Source organism: Mustela putorius, unplaced genomic scaffold, assembly GCF_011764305.1.
Source record: "Mustela putorius furo isolate JIRA1106 unplaced genomic scaffold, ASM1176430v1.1 tig00000738_pilon_pilon_pilon, whole genome shotgun sequence".
In the NCBI taxonomy this organism is placed as follows: Eukaryota; Metazoa; Chordata; class Mammalia; order Carnivora; family Mustelidae; genus Mustela; species Mustela putorius.
In genome coordinates this window covers 879,897-898,775 of record NW_025421463.1, presented here as the reverse complement: position 1 = coordinate 898,775, position 18,879 = coordinate 879,897, and the positions used below count along the sequence as shown (strand labels likewise).

Genomic DNA, 18,879 nt, shown 5'->3' with positions numbered 1-18,879 from the left:
TGACTGTATTCGCGGACATCCCTTATAAATGATGATACTTAAGATAAGAACAGCCCTAAAACTACTAGTTCGGGAGCCCTCCCAGCCCCAAGGTGAGCTGAAGGCAACAAGATGGGCTTGCTAAATTGCTCTTCCGCAGCGAGTGGGGAGCTCCTTTTTGTAGTCTTTGCACGATTGCGGGGAAGGCTCTACTTTTACTAAAACAAGCAGGAACACAAGAGAACAGCCTGGTATCAGCGTCACCGGCAATGTTAGTCTTGGGCCTCGTGAGATCTGACCAGTCTTTCCACTCAGACTGTGCCAAGACCGTCCCCGCATTCTGGCTGCAGAGATCCTAGAAATAAACTGACCCGTGTGGACTTCCCACGGGCGTGAATCGTAGCTTCCGGGGCGGGCTGCGCCTGGGCGCTGTCCCCGCGGCCCTTCAGCAGCGGCTCTGGCTTCCCGTTCTGCTCACATCCTGGCGCTCCGCAGGGATCCAACGTTGGCCGTGCTAACGCCATCCCCTGCTTCTCTGCCTCTAGGGAGCTCACTGTCTCTGGAGCAGGACAGGAGAGCACAGAGGTGCTGGGGTGCAGAGCCTGGTGACCCCTGCCTGAGCAAATCTTTGTGGGCTGCTGGGAGGCTCGGCTCTGACCAGGTGAAGAACCAGAGAAGGCTGTTCCCGGACCTTGTTCCCGCCCTCAGCGGGATGGTGCTTTGAACATCGTGACCATATCAACTTCAAGGGGGCATGGTCTTAAGCCATCACATGTGGTCCAGAAGCTTCAAGACAACCCCTCCTACATGCGTCTCTACCCAAGTGTTCAGCCTTTAATGTCTGCGCTGGGCAACGCCTCTCAGCGGTACCCTCCGAAGGTTCTGGGGTTTGGAGTAACGTCGCACTCTTCACGGACCCAGGGACCTGCCACCGAATGAGGCAGGCTTTACCTCCAGCGACTGCAGGTGCGCGAGCCCTTGTACACGCGCATCAGCTCGCCTTCCGCCCCCCCTCCTGCTTCCCGCCGAGTGCAGCGTACCTGGCGGTCTTGTCAACGCTGTCGCCCCGTCACCTACCCTTCCCTGGAGTCCAAGAAACACACGCGGGCCTCCTGTGGCCCAGCCCCGGGTCGGCTCGAGGAGGCTGAGGTGGTTGAGAGGCGCCCTGTGCTCTCTGGTTGCTCCCAGCCCAGGGAGGGAGACAGACACCGAAGCTGTCCCTTCCAGCACGGAGTGGAATGTGCTGGACAGGCAGAGGAGAGGCAGCCCAGCCGGCTCCACGGGTGGTCAAGGGAGGCTTCTTGGAAGAGGGAACACGAGAGTTGGGTCTTGATAGCGGAGTAGGAGTGAGCAAGGCCAAGAGGTATTCCTGGCCCGGGGGCACCGGGACAAGAGGCAGGGGCTGGAAAGACACCCACACAGTCTGGTGCTACCAGAGCAGGGCGAGAAGAGAGGCTGGAAGCGTCACAGGCCCAGGCCTCTGTGGACTTCGGTGGCCCACAGGGAGCCACTGGAGGTGTGCAGCGCTCCTTGGGAGGTGTGCACTTCCCGTGGTGCTTCTAGATCCCTCTGCAGCCTGCCATGGCGGTTGTCCCCACTTCGCAGATGAGAAGACTGAGGCCAGGGGAACTAAGCTGCTTGCCAGGGCCTCTCAGCTGGGGAGCACTTGAGGATGGAAGTTGGACCTGGACCACCTGTCTCCAGAGCCTCCCACCCTGATGGTCTCCATGGTGCAGCCCCGTTTTCCTCTGGTCTACACTGGCGGGCATCTCTACACTAGCAGCTGGTGGCAGTAGTCAGAGGGGTAGGTCATGAAGCATCTCTTTTCGAACAGCTGCAGGGCTCCCAGCCGTGGGGTCTTGGGCCTCAGGTCACCCCTTTGTGAGTAAAGAGCCCCTCTAAGCCCACATGGTCAAGAGACGGGGTTCAGACACCGCGTGCTGGGAGGGAGCAGGTCCCGGAACAACCTTCTCTGATCCTTCACCTGACCAGGGCCGACTCATTCTCGTTCTCACCGGCGGCCGCAGCAGAGGCTGCTCCTCGTGACCCTTGGGCCTGCCTCTTCCCCGTCTGCCTGCGGGGGGCTGGTGGGAATGGGGGTCCGGGACCGCCGTGGGGAGCCGCTCAGCCTGGCCAAGCCGCACCCTCTACAGGTACTTGCACCTTAGGGGGATTATGTGTAGGCCGGGCAGGACTCTGGCTAGAAACATGCTTTAATTATAACCTACGGGTCTGGAGAGAAATTCAGATCCCACTCTAGTTGTGACTTTGTTTCTGGGAAAGCCCTCTGGTCTGACAGTGTGTGTGTGTGTGCGCGCACGCGCACGTGTGTGCGTGGTGCGTGTGGGTGGTGGGTGTGAGTTTCTGGGTGAGTATGTGCAGGTGTGTGTAGGCATGGGGGAGGCTAAGCATCTAGGTCTGTAGGAGCATGAAGACGGGCGGGGGTACACACACAGGGTTTGATTTCTGAGATGGGGGATACTTGTCGGCTTGGGAGAAGGGTGACCCTGTGAGATCAAGGCTCAGCCTCGCGTCCCCAGCGCTAAGCCATCCTGGACCCAGGGCCGGGGTCTGGAGGGTCTGCTCACAGCTTCACCTGGGAGGGGAGAAGTCATCTGGGGCCCCCATGTGCGTTCACATCCCCGTGCACAGAGCCCTTTGCAAGCTCGACAGTTGGGTGCAAACCCCTCCTCGTGCTGCCTGGCGGGACGGCATCACTGTTGCTGTAAAACAAAACTGAACGGCCAGCCCCGGGTCCCGCGGCCAGCGAGTCAGAGCTGCGGCTGGAGAGCTGGGCGGCAACATGCCCACTTTGGCTTGAGCTCCCTGGCCTCGTGGGCTGCTCTGAGGCCCCTGGGCCCCCCGAGAAACTCGCCCTGGCACTGTGGCAGCTAGTTCTGCACTCAGTAAAGGCGGAATGAATGGAGGATCGCGTGATTGTCCCACTCACCTTAGAGATGGTTCCCAGTTAGGTGCAGAAGGGATATGCCCTAATTATAGACACCTATTAATGCAATTAGTTGGAGGGATTGTGTGAAGGCTCGTAGCTGTGCCTGGCCCGCAATGACTGTGTAGAAAGTCAGCCCTAGTGGGACTTGAGCCTCCTCTGTGGAGAGGGGTTGATGGCCCCCATTGCCCCGCTGTCCGTGCCAACCAGGGCACGGGCATCCTCATACAGTACCCCCTCTTAAAGCAAACTAAAAACATATAAGCTTTGAAATAGCATTCTGATTTCATCGGTGGGTAAAAGGATTCTTACTCAATTACAAGTTTACTGTTTGAAAATTAGCAGTTGTTGGGGTGGCTCTTCTGGGGCAAAATGTGATCATGTGGCCACAAGCAGAGCCCTGGACTCAGGGTGAGACTTTCTGGGCTTGATTCTTGCTTCCCTGTTTCTAACTGTGTGACCCCAGCTCTCTGAGCCCCAGTTTTCATCTCAGCGAAACTGCCTCAATACTTGCCTTGCTGGGTTGATAACTGGGAGGACTGGAGGGGACATGTGTACTTGAACGTAGCTGGGTGGGGTGTTAGGGATGAATGAGCCACCGTGGGGAGCCGTTCGGAACTGGAGCAGGTGAGAGCTTTGTGTCACCTGAGGGAATGACAGCCCCAGGAGTGTTCACCCCAAAGCAGCTCCAGCTGCCTGGGGGCCATCTTTGTGGCTTGGGCGGGCGAGGCAGGCCCAGCCAAAAGCAGGATGGTGAAGGCTATGCCTTACAAGTTCTGCCATCCTTGAATTAGCTCGTTCATTCAACAAGAACATCCTGGGTTCCTACTCTAGGCCAAGTCCTGGGCTGGGCATTGGGCTGCCAACTTACACCCAAGCCATAGAGCCTGCTTTCATGGAGCTGTCTCCTAGCTTCCCTAGTATCCTGCCATCTGAGCTCCTGTAGGCCTCGTAGCTGTTCATGTCTCAGAGGGAGAGAGAATTGGTCTGTGGCAGGCCTGCCACATCCAGCTGAATATGTTGTGCACTGCAAAACTCTAGGAGGTTACCATTTGCAGCCTCTTCCATGTGCAGTGCACAACATACGGACTAGTACATGGCAGCCCTGGTACAAGACCTCGTGAGTGAAGATCCCAAGCTCACAGCGCCTCTGCCCGCCACTCCCACCCCCAGGGAGCAAAGCGCTTGCTTGCCCAACAATTCTGGCTTCAGGTCCCTGTTAGCTGTCCCAGCAGGTGGGGTGCAGATCACCTCTTTAAAGTCATTACCCCCTAAGGGGTTAAACATGTGCTGCTGACCCCGTCCTGCGGCCTGATTCAGAAAGCTTGGCCTGGGATCAGTACACATTACAGATGACATTGAGAAATTCCACCTAAAAACAACAGTGCGGCTGTCCCTGCCGGGTGACGAGTGATTGGCCCTGTCCCGGCTTTCACGGCAAATCCTGGGGATTAGGCGCTCTCTCTCCTCCTGGAGGCACAGCCCGCCTGTCACCCCGGGCCACACCCTGGCCCACAGCCAGCATGTTTCCTGGGGTGACGGCCCAGCTGCCTTGGGGCCCGGGATGGGCTGTGGCCTGACTTCACCATGAGGGCTGGCAGCCTCCCTGAGGGCGGTGGGAGGGAGAGGGCAGGTGGGAGGGTCTCTTGAAGGGGATGGCAGGGAGATGATAGGCACACACACTCCTTGCGCCCCTGTGCTGGGATCCCAGGGAGCAGAGATGGGGTGGAGGGCCCAGGGCCCCGTGCTGTGCCTGGCCTCGTCACCATGCTCAAATGACAGCTTTAGGCCCCAGAACCCTATGAGAAGGGCTCTCCACCACCAGTTTCACTGACAGACTCTCAGAGGTCACCCCATCACACAGCTGATGATGCCTCCAGGCAGCCCTCCAGGCTCACACTGGACCCTCCGAGGGCTCGGTGGGGCTCAGGGCTTTGGAGTCCACCCAAGTGAGGCACGCAGGGAAGCCCGCTCCTGCCCAAGTGGCCCCGGAGGCCCGAGCTGGCCCTGCTGAGCTCGGCCAAACATCCCTCCTCTCTCAGCAAAGTGTTTCCATGTCATGGCAAAAGGTTCTCTAGCCACTCGGTTCCTAAAGCCAGGAGCTGGGGACCCTCTACAGTGGCTCCCCTCACACCCCCACAGCCAACTGTAAAGCCCCCGCTGCCCAGCCAGAGAGATGTCCTCCACCTAGGCCTGTCCTTGTCCTCCTCAGCGCTCAGCATTCTTGTCCCTCCTCTCTCTCTGTCCCCTGTGTCCAGCAACCCCAGCTTCAGACCCTCGGAAGCCGTGGCCTCTCTCTTCTTCTGGACATTAGCTAGGATGTTCCCTGTTTCCTCCTCCTTTAGGTGAACTCCTATCCATCCCTTAAAGCCCTGTTTTCTCCTCTTGCCTGTCCTCTGCACCCCCAAAGGCTCTGTGTTTGGTCCCTCCCCTGTGTTCCACAACAGCCTGGATGGGCCTCTTTGGGGACCCTTCTCATACCCCTTCTTCCAGCAAACGATGTCTGTGCCCTGCAGAGCAGGTCCTGGTCCAGGAGACACAGCAGTGACCTAGAGAGACACGCAACCCTGCCGCATATTCATTTTATTCCAGAAGGTGGGAGCAGACAAGAAATGAGTAGAATACGTTCATGGTCAGGGGGTGGTGAGTGTGACGTAGAGGGCTGGAGAGGGGGAGGGGCTGGGTGGGATGTGGGGCAGAGAAACAGCTTTAAATCTGGTAGTCGGAGACGGTTGTCTAACCCGAGGAGCTGAGGCAATGAGCCACATGGAAATGTGAGACAGAGAGCACGTGCAAAGTCCCTGAGGCAGCAGGAATAGCATGTGCAAAGTCCCTGAGAGGGAGGGAAGCCTGGTGTCTTTGAACCACAGCAGGGAGGCCGATGAGGCTGGAACAGAGGTGTGAGCTGGTGGCTGGTGAGGCGGGGTCTTAAGGGCTTTCGAGGCCTCTGGCTTTTGCACTGAGTGAGGTGGGAGCCACAGGAGGGTCTTGAGGTGAAAGGTGAGATGACCTAATGCTTTAAAGGTTGACTCTGAGTGTGGGGCCGAGGCTCTCCTAGCCGGCTGACGCGATGGTGGGCCCCCATGTGGGCCCAGCAGAAGGCGTGAGAGGGAGACAGATTCAGGTGTCATTGGAAGGGGGTGCCACGTTTTGTTATGGGGTAGTGTAGGGCGGATAACCCCACAGATTTTGGCCCGAAAAAGAGAAGACCGCTGAGAGGGGAAGGCCGAGACGTGGCAGCTTCGGGGGGGCTGGGGGGTCAGCTGGACACTGGGATCAGGACTCCACGGCCCCACAGCGGCACTCCGTGGAACCGATGAGCCTGGGAGACGTTAGCGTGTGGATGGTAGTCAGAGCCCGAGACCCCGTGAGCTCACCGAGGAGGCGAGTATAGACGCGGAGAGAAGAGGCCGAGACGGGGCGCACAGCCCTTGTGCCCCGGTCGGGGCGAGCCGGCGAGCCTGCGCCGTGACATCCTGGAAGAGGGGAAGGCGTTTCCCGGAGGAGGGCACGCCCATTGGATCTGGTGACGCCCAGGTCCCTGGTGACCCTGGCAAGGCCCTCCCAGAGAGCAGGATGGGGGAGATGCTCGGAGCAGGATAACTGGAGGCTCCTGCTGGAACAAGAGCCGAGGACCGCACGCGCCCACGGCAGCAGCGCGGAGCTCACGGCCTCGCAAGTTCTTGCTGGATTTTCTGGATTTGCTCTTCTAAAGATTGTGAATTCCAGGAGGCAAGGACCTACGAGGGGCTCCTCTGTGCAACGGCCCCCTCCATCACCCTGCTCGTTAGTCTTTCTTGCACACACGTGTGTGTGCACACACCCACCACACTAGGAGGTCACCACCCAGGCCCAGGGTCTGCTGAATTCCAGAGTCACCACGGGGTTAAAGCGATCCCAGAACAGACTCTCAGCGTCCCCTGAGGTGGCCCCCGGGGACTGTCTGTGCTCAGCCAGGATGATTCGTGAGCCTCCTGCTGCCACTGTCATGCACCTTTGGAAAAAGCCTTTGATAGCACCGGGCACACTCATAAATCGTTCTTTATTAAAAAAAAAAAAATACAGTGTTTTAGGCAAATAGCAGTGAAGGCATGTCATGCAAACTCAGGAAAGGAAAGCTGGGTGAAAATCCGAAATTTCGAGGCTCCTGGCCTCACAACCATAACGTGCAAAGGACCCAGATGCCTTCGTCACCCGTTAGCAGAAGAGCCTCGATGTCAGGTGTTTCTGGACGGACTCTGCGAGGAACGTCCGCTCCATGGCCGAGACGGGGGGACCCCAGCGTCCCAGTTGTCACCGCCGGCAGACAAAGAAATCGCCCCCCGGGGCCAGCTGTGAGGCAGGCACTCTTCCGGCACGTTGGGGATCCTGCCTGCAGCAGGCCTGTGGGTGATTCTCCCCATCCACAGAGGAGGAAACTGAGACTCGGGCTCAGGGAGCGTGAGTCAGGAGAGCACACAGGGTGTCGGGACTCCGTGTGGGGTTCCTGGGCCATGACCTTCCAGGGCGACCTTGGGCAGGGCGAAGTCCTATTCTTCGGGGTCCGGCCAGTCCTGAAACCCCCTGCAGCTGCGCTTCTGAGCACGCCCCAGACTGTTCCTGCCAGGTCGGCTTGTCCGCCGAACTTCAGCCGAGACGAGCTCCTCGGTGACACTTTCACAGGCGGCCGGTGCCCAGTCTGGGGTGAGCTTCCCCAAACTCCACGGAAGCCTCTTTCCTCACCTTCCGAGCCTCTGCGGCCTCGCCCTCTACAGCCGACTCCCCCAGGGGGCCGAGAGCTCCACGAGGACCCAGCTGGCTCCAGGCAAGCTTGTGCCCACAGCGCCGGCTCCGTGCTTGCCAAAGGAGAGAGAAGAGCGGGCGCCTTGTTGCAGCCAGCGGTGGGGGCTTCGGGGCCCGCTCTGAACTTGGCAGCTGCACACTGGGCCGGCGTCTTAATTCCTTGGGGCCTTATCACCTCTGAAGAAAGAGGTGATGTAGCCGAGGGCAGGACTCCTCTCTCCGGTACTCCCAGCCCTAATCCTATGTCCCCTTGGCAAGACTTGCACACACTTGCCTTTCCATGACCTTTGCGCCTCCTGGGGGGACTGCGAGGGGTTCAGTGTGGCAGCAGCGGAGCGCTAACAATGTGGGGGACCCGAGCAAGGTGCTTCACCTGCTGGGAGCTGGGGGTTGGGGTGGGGGAGACAGGATATTTGGCAGAGCCATAGCACAACCCCAGGATCAGACCTGCATTCTAGAAGGCTGGCTGTGGCAGCAGCGAGGGGAGAGCTTTGGGGGTGAGGAGCAAGTGTTGTAAGGTCAGGCATGCCCTGAGGCACAGTGGGGTGGGGCTGGAGCAGACAGGAGGGTCTGGACACTCTTGTGCATGGAAGCCGTCTGTCCCCACGGTGACTGAGTGGGATGGAGAGAAGCCAGGAGGCCTGTTGAGGAGGGGCCTGCCTTCTCTGGAGACTGGAGAAGGGCAGCAGATTTGGGGGGAGGGGCCGTCTGGGGGGATCTGAGCAGATGAGCTTGGGTCTGGGGCTGAAGGACCCCAGCAGGCAGGGGTAGGGACAGGAAATGGTTTTTTTATCCCTTCTATCATGGGCGGCTTTTTGGCCAACTGTTACAGTCCGTGCGTTAGACGGCAAATCCCTTCCAGAAAAGGGCCCAGCCTCCTCTTCCTCTGGTGAGCCACACAGCTCCGTGGAAGGGGCCGTGGCCCAGGACTGACTCCCTGACGCTCAGAACTCACTCACTTCCCCGCACGGAGCCGGTTTCCTCCTCCAGGAGCACAGACAGTGATGCTGACGTGAGGAGGACGAGACGGCAGACAGGAGTGGTCATCTTGAGGACAAAGCACCGTAGAGACATCGGTTTCCGTGTCAGGGAGCAAGGCCGAGAGGTCTAGCGCAGAGCGACCTTGCCTTCCACATTCCTCCTGGAGGGGAAGGCTGGCCTTGGGGGGCTGCCTCCCATGCGGCCGCCTGCATCCGCCCGGTCCAAGCTGCTCAAGCTCCGGGGAGGCCGGTGTGGGGAGCACATTTATAATAATCGAGAAGTGCGGAGGGCGAGTTCTGCGGAGACATGTTGAAGGCCATTTGGTATTTTAAATATGCAGCCCAGACACCCTCCTCCTTCCTTCCAAGCACCTGCTTGGGTGTTTCTTAGGGCAAGAAGGGAACACGGAGTTTCAGGAGCTCAGCTCCTCCACTGCCGATTACAGATGGGACTGCTTCGTGGTTCCTTTCTGCCGTGCTTGCCTTCAATGCAGGCCGAGGCAGCACGTTCTGGAAGCTTCCTCCATGTCACGTGGCACTGTGAGGAGGAAGGTGATGCAGGGGGATGGGAAGAGCTGAGCTTCGGGTCCGTCCCCGCTGGATGGCTTCCGGAGGTGTGGGCTGTGTGGCCTGAGGCATCCAGCGCTCGAGCCCACTCCACTCCTCCCAGGGAAGGGTGGGGGAGGTCTGTTCCCGAAGGCACTGCGGTGAGGACTTCAGAACCGATAGGCATGTGGGATCCACTCATTTCCCTTCCCCTTCACCGGCTGCGTGTCCCTGTCCCAGCCCCTCCGTGCTCTAGTGCTGGTGGTGCCGCTTTCTTTTAAGTAATCTCTAGGCCCGACATGGGGCTCGAACTCACAACCCTAGGATGAAGCGTCATGCACTCCCGACTGAGCCAGCCAAGCACCCCATCTAGTGCTTTGCTTTCTATGTAGCCACAGTGTATCTTTTTCTTGGGTTTTCCTCTTTGCCGTTGGTCTGTGCTCTTCATTCTCCTCTGCAGGGAGCATCGTTTGTACCGAGGACACCTCACCGAGACGTGCGTAATGACGGGCCCGTCCCCGTTGCCCGTCACGTCTGGGTTTGTCGGGGCCACATGGGTCTCCTCTGACCGCCCGGCTCTCGGTCGCAGCACCTCGTCCTCACAGGCCAGCACTCCGCCTTCCCCCCTGCTCGTGGCTCTGCGTGGCGGCCGCCAAGGCCAGACAATGAGGCCTGGCTCTTCCTCGCCGTCCCTTTCCCACCCGAGCCGGGAAACTCAAGGACCCGCAACCACTGTACGTTCTCCCTTCCGGGTGACAGTTTCCACTTTACGAACTGTACTTAATGTTTTCGTGTACGTTCGTTCAGTCATTCGGCAAATGTAGGTCGAGTGCCTCCTGTGTGTCACGTGCAAAGTAGCACAAAGGACCTGTTCCCTGCGACACACAGGAGACACCGGAGTGGCCTGGAAAGACGGGGCTATTGGCCTCCGGACTTTCACTGCTGTGCGGAGACTGATGACCCCCAAGAGAGCAATGGCCCTCTAGCCTGTCTCCAAGGAGCGATAGCTCCTCACTCTTTTTACTCTGTGGGCTGCGACTTTCTTACCCGTCTTTCCTAAGCCGGATCTCTCTGAAACGCATGGTTCATTTCCACTGGCACGAGAGCACGGCGAAGTTCCGTGGTGCGTCATGTGGCTTGTGAAAATCCTCTCCGACAGCCCCGTTCACGCCATTACACCTCGTCGGTCAGAATCACAGGGCTTCTGGGTTGACAGCTGACCTTGAGAATGCATGGTGACTTGCCCAAGGTCACACCGTTGGTCCGTGTGCGGTGAGCCCCGGAACCCGAGGCTAGGATTCCGGGTCTCCTCCTAGATCAGCATCTGTGTCAGAGACAAGACCTGTGCAGGGAGCCCCACGGCTGCTTTCCGTCCTTTCAAATAACGGGCGGGCACTCGGGTGCCACTCTGAGCAGCAGATGCTGGGGGCAGGGAGCGGGGAGGGGGTGGCTTGAGGACCAGGAAGGCTGACCACAGACCCCCGGGATGGCCAGGGTCCCCGCTGGACCCATGTGCTTCCTGTGGGGTTCCCGGCTCTCAGCACATCAGCTGCAATTTACAAAGCAGAGACCAGACGGGAAGGTGAAGTGCCCGAGGGGCCTACATTTTTCAAAGGGGAAAAAAAAGGCTTAATTATATCTTTAAGAGGCACAGACACGCCGAGGAATACCAGCAGCGTCTGAGACCTGAAGCAGAAATGCCAAGGACGAGGATTTGGAAGATGAACACAGTTGAACCCGGCACTGTGGTCTTTTTGTTGTTGTTCTGGGGCTCCGGGAAGCTGGGGAGGCACAGACCCCAGCAGGTCAGATGGACCCCAGCAGGCACGACGGAAAAGCATGCCTCCCTTTGGCCTGCATGTTGTTGCTAGACTGGTCATTAACTACCGTCCTTCCAGAACCTTCTGTGGTTCCTCTTTCCTTCAGGACAGAGTTTTCCACAGTCTAGGAAGGGAGACAAAACTCTGTCCTGTCTGGGCCTCACGGACTGCCGCCCCTTCTTTCCTCCTGCTTTCTTTCTTCCTCACCTTGATCTCACTCGGTCATCACGATGGAGCTCCCTCTGCGCGGGGCTCCAGGCCCCGTGCTGGGGACAGTGGGACGCCCGAGTTGCAGATGCCATCTCCCTGGAAGGGGAGCTGACTGCAGCTTCCCAGCCATGGGCAGAGGCGGCATGATAGCTGCAGGAACGAAGTATCATGGACCCCAGGGCTGGGGAGGCTTCATGCAAAAGGACCTAAGCAGTCTAGCTGGTCCCCCAGCCTGGTCCATAGCAGACACCAATATCACATCTACAGAATCGAGTTGATGGGCCGGGGTGGGGGCGGGGGAGTTGGACCCCCTGGGGGAGGCTTTCCAAACTCTGTGGGGTCACGGAGGGGCAGCACGAGTCTCTCTTCTTCCCTGGCTTGTTTCCCTGCAGTAGGAAGGTTGATGGTGGTTCTGAATGGATGCTGGTCTCGAATCAGTGGTGGGGAGGAAGCCAGAATGGATGGACGGGTGGGTGGGTGGATGGATGGTTGGGTGGGTGGGTGGTGAGTGCATCAGTGGGTAGGAGAGCTGTAAAGAAAGTAGTGACATCAGGAGAAAACCTGGCTTTGGTCAAAGGGAGGACTAGGAGGTAGAACGCAAGCTCGGACTATGCTGGGAATGGAGGGAACATGCTCACCTGAACCAGAGCTCCAGGGGAAACGGGACTGAGCAGAAGCAGCCACGGTCATGTCCACAGAGTGGGTGTGGCCCGGAAAGGGCTCTCTGGGTTGGCTGGGTTTGTGGTTAGAGGTGGGGGTTTAGTGCTGACTTCGGGTCAGAGGGAAGGGGCCGAGAAGCCCCTTCTGGTGAGGTGGGGGCCCCGGGGGGTGGGAGAGAGGGGACACACTTCTGAGCCCTCCTACGCGCACTCACGATTTCTTATTTCCCACCGGCAACACGCATATTTGTTCCGCCTTAATCGTTTTTCTTGTTAATCGCCGAGACGCTGCGGAAACCCCGGCTCGGAGCGTGACCTGCACCAGATTCGGGCCCACCTCCCCGGGGCCCCTCCCAGTGCCCCCTTCGCTAACACCGCCCCAGGCTTCCTCCCACGCCCCTTTGTCTCAGCGCCGCGCTGCAGCCGAGCAACGAGCCGCGGCCTGGCAGGGAAAGTGCCCAACGTGACGGATGTTGTACAAACGTTTTCGACACATTTGGGGCCTTCCTTTCAGTCCAGTTTTAAAATCAATCTGGTAAAAATACTCCACACTTGCTCTGGTTTCCTGTCAGGCAAGAATTCAGCCATACTTTGAACATCAGATCACATTCAAGCTGGAATCGCGAAATGCTTTGTGGCCGTCCAGTCGTCATTTCTGAGGGAGGAGGAGGAAGGTGTCCTCCTGCTTGTTTTGTTTCTGATTTTGAAGCTTGCTTTCTTTCATCGCTGTTTCACAGAAGAGCCCATTAAAACGCAGGAAGGTTAACAAACTCTTCTGGGGTCGCACCGCCGTTCCCTGTCCCCACGCTGAGCCGCAACATTTCCTTAGCGTGTGCTTGGCAACACCCAGAACGTCTGTGGGTCTGGACCCTTCATGCTATTCAAATGTGTGTGCATAATAATTTTATAATATTTCTATTTAACGTACAAATGTATATACATTTTCTATTTCTATATAATATTCATAAATTTATATAAAATATATAGGTATAGAAAATTTTATATATGTTTAAAATTTATATATTTATATAAAATACTTTTAATATATATTTTTAAAAGATTTTTATTTATTTATTTGACAGACGAAGATCACATTAGGCAGAAAGGCAGGTAGAGAGAGAGGAAGGGAAGCAGGCTCCCCGCTGAGCAGAGAGCCCGATGCGGGGCTCGATCCCAGGACCCTGAGATCACGACCTGAGCTGAAGGCAGAGGCTTTAACCCACTGAGCCACCCAGGCGCCCCAGATTTTTAATATATTCTAAATAAGTATATTTACATATTTCATATTATCTAGTTACATATTTGGCATTATAATAATAACATATATAAAATTATAATCTGTATCACATATTAATCATATGCTATATAAACAGAATGATGATTAATAGAAATAAATACATATCTGATCGTTGCTTGGAGAAATGTACTCTCCACTCCACTGTTCCTCTGTCCCAAAATAGTTCTCAGGCTCCCCCGGCCTCTCACCTCTTCCTTGAAGACACGGAAACTCCTCTGAGCGCTGTAAATAGAGCAGTAACCTCTGTCCCCAGCGTGGGAGAAGTCAGGAGGTAACCCAGGCCACTGGTGGCCTCAGGTAGCACTGTGGGCCTCAGGCCAGGGGAGAGGAGAGGGTGACACGGAGGGGGGCTATGGGGGAGCCCCCACCGACCCGTCCAGATTCTATGTCCGGGAGGGGCAGGCGGGAGTGGCCGGGTCGTCAGGGGCCGCTGACAAGCCCGCATCTTTAGCAGCTGAAGATGTTTTGGGCGTTCCCCCAGGACAAAGCCACAGTGTCACCACCAGGCAGGGGCAGAGAAAGGGTGCTGACAGCCTGCAGACTATCTCTCCATCAGAGCAGAAGCCCTTGTTTACTTAGAATAGCCTGGAATTCTGCCTCGGCTGTTGGGCATTTCACTTTTGAAACATAAGCCCAGAGAGTGAAAGGGGGAATGGCACACCCAGATTCCCCTTCTGACCGTGAACTTGGCGTTCCTGATCAGAAACCAGCGCCGCGGCAGGAGGCCTTTGCCAGCCTGCAGGCCCCCCAACCCCGAGCCTTTGACATGGACAGAGGCAGGCGTGGGGGCCTGACCGCAACGCCCTGGGCTTGGTTCCGAGGTCTGGGGTGGGGGCTCAGTAGTCTGATGCAGGAAACAATCAGGGGCAAGTTCGCAGCGCGTGGTTGCAGAGCTGCGGCTCCCCAGCTTGCTCTCTGCCCGCACACTGGGGCAGCACACCACAATAGTCGGCTGAGAGGTGCTGGTCGGCACTTCCCACCCCTGCCTCAGTGACGTCACCTCTGTGGCTAAAAATCAGCCACGGAAATTGTGCACTCCAGCGGGAGACCCACCCTCCACGGCACGTGACTTGGGGCAGGTCCTAATATCAGAGCAGGTGAGACGGAGAAAGGACTTTGGACATCATTCATGCATAGATGTCAACAGCTGTTGGTGGCACCTGCTTGGCCATGCACTGGGGATCTATCCACCTGCAGACTGCTTGTGTTGCTTCCTCCTCCAAGAAGCCTTCCCTGACTGGCCAGGCTCTGTCTGGCCAGGCTAATGCCCACCGTAGCCCCATCTGTCTCCTCCCAGAGAGCAGGAGAGTTTGCTCTGAGCCTCGGGTGTCCTGCAGAGGCAAGCAGGTGCCCACAAAGCCTGACCCGGAGACAGGGAGACGGCCAGGCGAGTTTGGAGAGTTACAGAATCTGCTCTTCCCCTCCAATCCTGCTCCCCTCCAAATCTCAGGGTGCCTTCCAAGCTGGGCTTTGTCTGAGCCTTGGCAGAGCCCATGACTGGAGGCTGCCAGTCATGGCCTTCGTGTGGTCCCTCTGTCGCCTGTCCCCGCCTATCCTCCTGCCGATGGCGCTGGCCAGGCCCTGCTGCTCAGGCTGCACTGCTGAGACTCTGTTGGCAGATGCTTCTTGCTCATCGGTTCCCACCAACACCGAGCAGTGAGCTCAAGTGTCAGCCTCCACTGTGATCTTCCGCGTCACAGAAGACAGGATCACGTGTGCTTTGCTCCTCCTGTGGGTCAGAACTAGACACGGTGGGTAGGAAGAAGAGGGATGGGTGTCTCCTGGGCGTCTACGCCACACCAGGCCCGCTTTCAGGCTCTTCCAAATCCTCTGTCAGGTAGATGGCCGGAATGAACTCACAGTCATTTGACCTCTGGAGGTGGAAACAGAGCCCAGGGGCGACCACCAGGAGGTAGACGTTACTCCACAGGCGATTCAAACATCTGGCTCAGCGTGGGATGCGAGGAGGTCTAAGATGGCTTCTGTTCTTCTCCCCAGGTGTCGTGCGCCAAGTGCGGCCCATTGTGGGCCCGTTCCATGCCGTCCTGAAGCTGGAGATGAACTATGTGGTCGGGGGTGTGGTGTCCCACAGAAACGTCGTCAACGTGCACATCTTTGTCTCCGAGTACTGGTTCTGAGGCCCTGTCCGTGCCATGCGGCCACACCTGTGTCTCCAGGCCAAGTCGTTGCCACACCAACCGTGCCTGTCCCCGTCGACATTTCGTAAATTGATGTATTTGTCTTAGCGTTAGGCCAACATGTATTAAGCCAGATGAATAAGTTCATCTGGTGTATTTTGGTATTTAAATAACAAGTCCAGTTACTCAACTGTCTGTTGAAAACCTTGCTTATTTTTTGACTCCAAGGTTAAAGTCTGCTCCCGTTCTCTGCCCTGGCGGAGGGGTGGGGGTGACTGGGCATTGGTAAGGACCAAGGAAAGAAAGACATTTTTCAGGGGGCAGCCAGTCTAGACGCCGAGAGAAAACCAGTTTCGGCACTGATCATACACAGTTTGACATCTGGTATTTTTTTCACCAGTTGGATGCAGTGTGTCCAAGGACACGGGTGCTGTCCAGTAACAAGTATGACCGGCTCTGCCCCGATGCCTCGGGAAGCACTTAGAGGCTGCGTTACAGATCTGTTAAAGCAGGAGAATTTCCTCGGGAGAGGCAGAGCCTGTTAGGTTTAAGTGCGGACCCTGCGCGGTCAGCGAGGGAATGGCTGGGTTTTCTCTGCACTGTGCATCCGTCTTTTTTCATCGGAGGTGGGGAAATAAACAGCTTTGTCATCCTCCTGGTGGCCTGTCATCCTCCTGGTGGCCTGTGCATGAGGGTCTTTCAAGAAGGGGGTTCTCCGCTAGCAAAGCGCCTGGGACTGTCCCTTCACACCTTCTCAGACAGCCTCCGGCCCCCTGCGGAGGTTTTGGGTGGGGCCCAGCCTGTGCGTCGGAACAGCTTCCCACCCCGGTCCTTTCCAATTCCTCGCCCGCCCTCTGACAAGTGCGGTTCAAGCGGGCCCCTTGCCCCACGCCCAGCCCTGCCTGATGAGATGGTGTTCCGTATGGGATTCTGGTCCCCTCTAGAAATCAGCGAGGAGAAATAACGATGATCTTCAGCAGGAAGGAGAGACCCCCAGGGCACAGGAAGGAGAGACCCCCAGGGCACAGGAAGGAGAGACCCCCAGGGCACAGGGAGTCCCCACGCACCCGGCCTATGGTGCTTCATTTATTTGCTCCCGGAACCCGAGGTGGGCATGACCGGACACAAGTTTGAGGTGAGCAGAGGTCCGAGAGAGGGACATCATGGCCCAAGTCGCAAGCTTTTTAGGGACACGGGATTCAAAGTCAGTTTATCAGACGCCGATCCGTGAAGCCCTGTGTCAGAGAGATGTGGTCAGGCCGGGTCTATAAGGTGTCCCGACACACTCAGCGTCGCCAGGGAGCCCAGCCCCGCCCATGCTCGGTAGCACCCTGGGACCCACGGGGATTCAGCATCAGGGCCCCTCGCTCCCACACATGCCCCTCCTCTAGATGCCCTTCGCCCCGGGTTTATCCCAGCTTCTTAGGCGGGGACCCCGCTTGGGGCTCAGAGCCTCTCTCTTCCCATGCCCCGGCTCATCTCAGCAGCCTGGACCCTGGCACTGGCTGAGATCGTAGCCCCCCAGGGGACGTCACCCTTGCTGGGATTTCACTGAGGCTGGTGTTCTGGTCATTCGAATGAGCGCTACTCCCACTCGAGGGGTGGGGTCTCTAGCTGTCTTTGGGGACTCCTGCGTTTCTGAGGTCCCTCATTCAGGGTATTGTTCTGTCAAAGCCAGGCCGGGGCCAGGCAGGCACAAGACCTGCAGGGTCTGGGCATCTTGAGGTGCTGGGAAGGGGGGGAACGGTGGGGGGGACTGGACAGTCCAGGAAGCCATATCAGCAGCTCTGGATGCCTGTGAATTGAGGTCTTGGTGGGGAAGAGGGGACCTGGGGTCCGGTCACAGGCATGGAAGCCTGGGGTGATGGGCAGGAAGTGAGAATCCACTTGGGGTTCTGGTTTCCTGCTTGCAATGTGGAGGACAAGTGTGCAAGGGCCAGACAGCTGGGCCCGGGCCCTCAGAGAGGAAGGTTCCCCCGCTCCCGGATTCCTGCGTGGGGCAGAGTGGGCGACAGAAGCAAGGGCCCCTGGAAAAGGCCTTCCCGGGTGGGAGCTGCCGTTGGTGGGCAGAGCCGCCTCCTGTCTCGGACTGGCTCTCAGAGCAGCATATGGCCCATCAACCTTCCTGAGCGTGGCCCGGGGCTGGGGGGCGTGGGAGGGGGGCAGAGGGAAAGTGCTGAGGGCAGGGAGCTGCCCGCTGGAAAGCAGAGGGGAGAAGAGCAAGCCAGGCCCTTGCCCCACCTGACACAGAGCCAGAGAGGCTGAGTCAGACCTCACCTTAGCAGGGGCCAGCAACCCGGGTCACCGCCGTCCGCCCAGCCTGTTTCTGCACTTGCAAAGTGGAGGCAGAGATCCCTGTCTGCCCCCCCAGCCCTCCATGGCAGCCCACGGCGCTGGAGACCGGGAGCACAGCTCTGCACCTGTCAGGAGCTGCGTGCCTGTCTGATCTTACTTCACTCATCGTTCAAGTGATGATGGTGACCGTGACAGCGATGGCCACTGTCAACCAGGCCACACCAGTGTGCTCTGCGTTTCCTTTTCTTAACCACCCATGAGAGCCTGAGGAGACAATTGTGTCGATTACACAAGAGCCCAACTTCTCCTATTTGATATCGTGCTCTGGCTTGGGCACCCAACGGACCAATACGTGTCCCATTATTCTTGCCAAGGAGTTCCTGCCAGGGCCCAGCTTCAGCTGCCTTCCCGACCGGCGAATCTGAACCAGTCAGGCCTCTGGGCCCCAGACAACAGTGATCGCTTTTTAATTGCAGCCTTAGGACAAAATAATAGAGGGCAATCACTATAGGGAAAGCGAGTTCATAAGCAGGATAAGAGGCCAAAGGCACACACACACTAGACCAGATCGTTTTTGCTGATTTGGTAGTCGAAGAAAGTTGGAAAGAAGGTTCCAGAAGCTCTGGGCTGTCCTATTCTACCAGAAAACCATCTCTGTTGTGAATGAAGGGAGCCTCACTGACGCTCCGAGGACCACCGCAGCATGGTGGCAGGAGGGCCTGGGTCTCCTGGCGTCCTGGAGGGACCAGTGTGAAGGGCGACAGGAGGTAGGCCCCCTTACCTAAGTCCCATCAAGGTCCTCAAGTGAGTTTAGGTGAAGAAAACACCCGGAAGTCGTGCTACATTTTTCATCCCCAATGTTTTATCGTGAAAATTTCCAAACACGCAGTGAGAGAGGTGGAAGCTGATGGCGAAGGTCGGGTCCCCCGTCCGAGGTTCTACCGTTATCGTTTTTGTAAGATCGGTTTGCATTTTGAAGAAATGGTGACTCACTGCTATTAAATTTCACATTAAACTTTAAAAAAAAAAAAAAAAAAGCTTTTGGGGTTTCGCAGGCTCAAGTTCAGATCCAGCCACTCTTGGACCGTGTGGCCTCGGGCGAACGGCTTCATGTCTCAGACCCTGAGCGCTGCTGCTGCTGCGGGATGAAAGTCATCTCCGTGCCTCACGCCGGCGGCTGCGGGGGCGAAACGGTCGGTTACGTGAGCAGCGCGAGGAGCGACACA

At 57.5% G+C, this 18,879-nt stretch overlaps 1 protein-coding gene across 1 annotated transcript in view; it reads left to right on the top strand.

Annotated features, from left to right (window-relative positions):
- The window catches only part of FBLN1 (fibulin 1), a 79,403-nt gene extending 63,390 nt beyond the window's left edge, over positions 1-16,013 (top strand). Inside the window, exon 17 of the mRNA XM_045083700.1 lies at positions 15,219-16,013. Coding sequence (XP_044939635.1) covers positions 15,219-15,358 — 140 coding nt within the window. The 3' untranslated portion in view covers positions 15,359-16,013. The remainder of the gene's footprint in view (positions 1-15,218) is intronic.
- Positions 16,014-18,879: the final 2,866 nt, after the last annotated feature.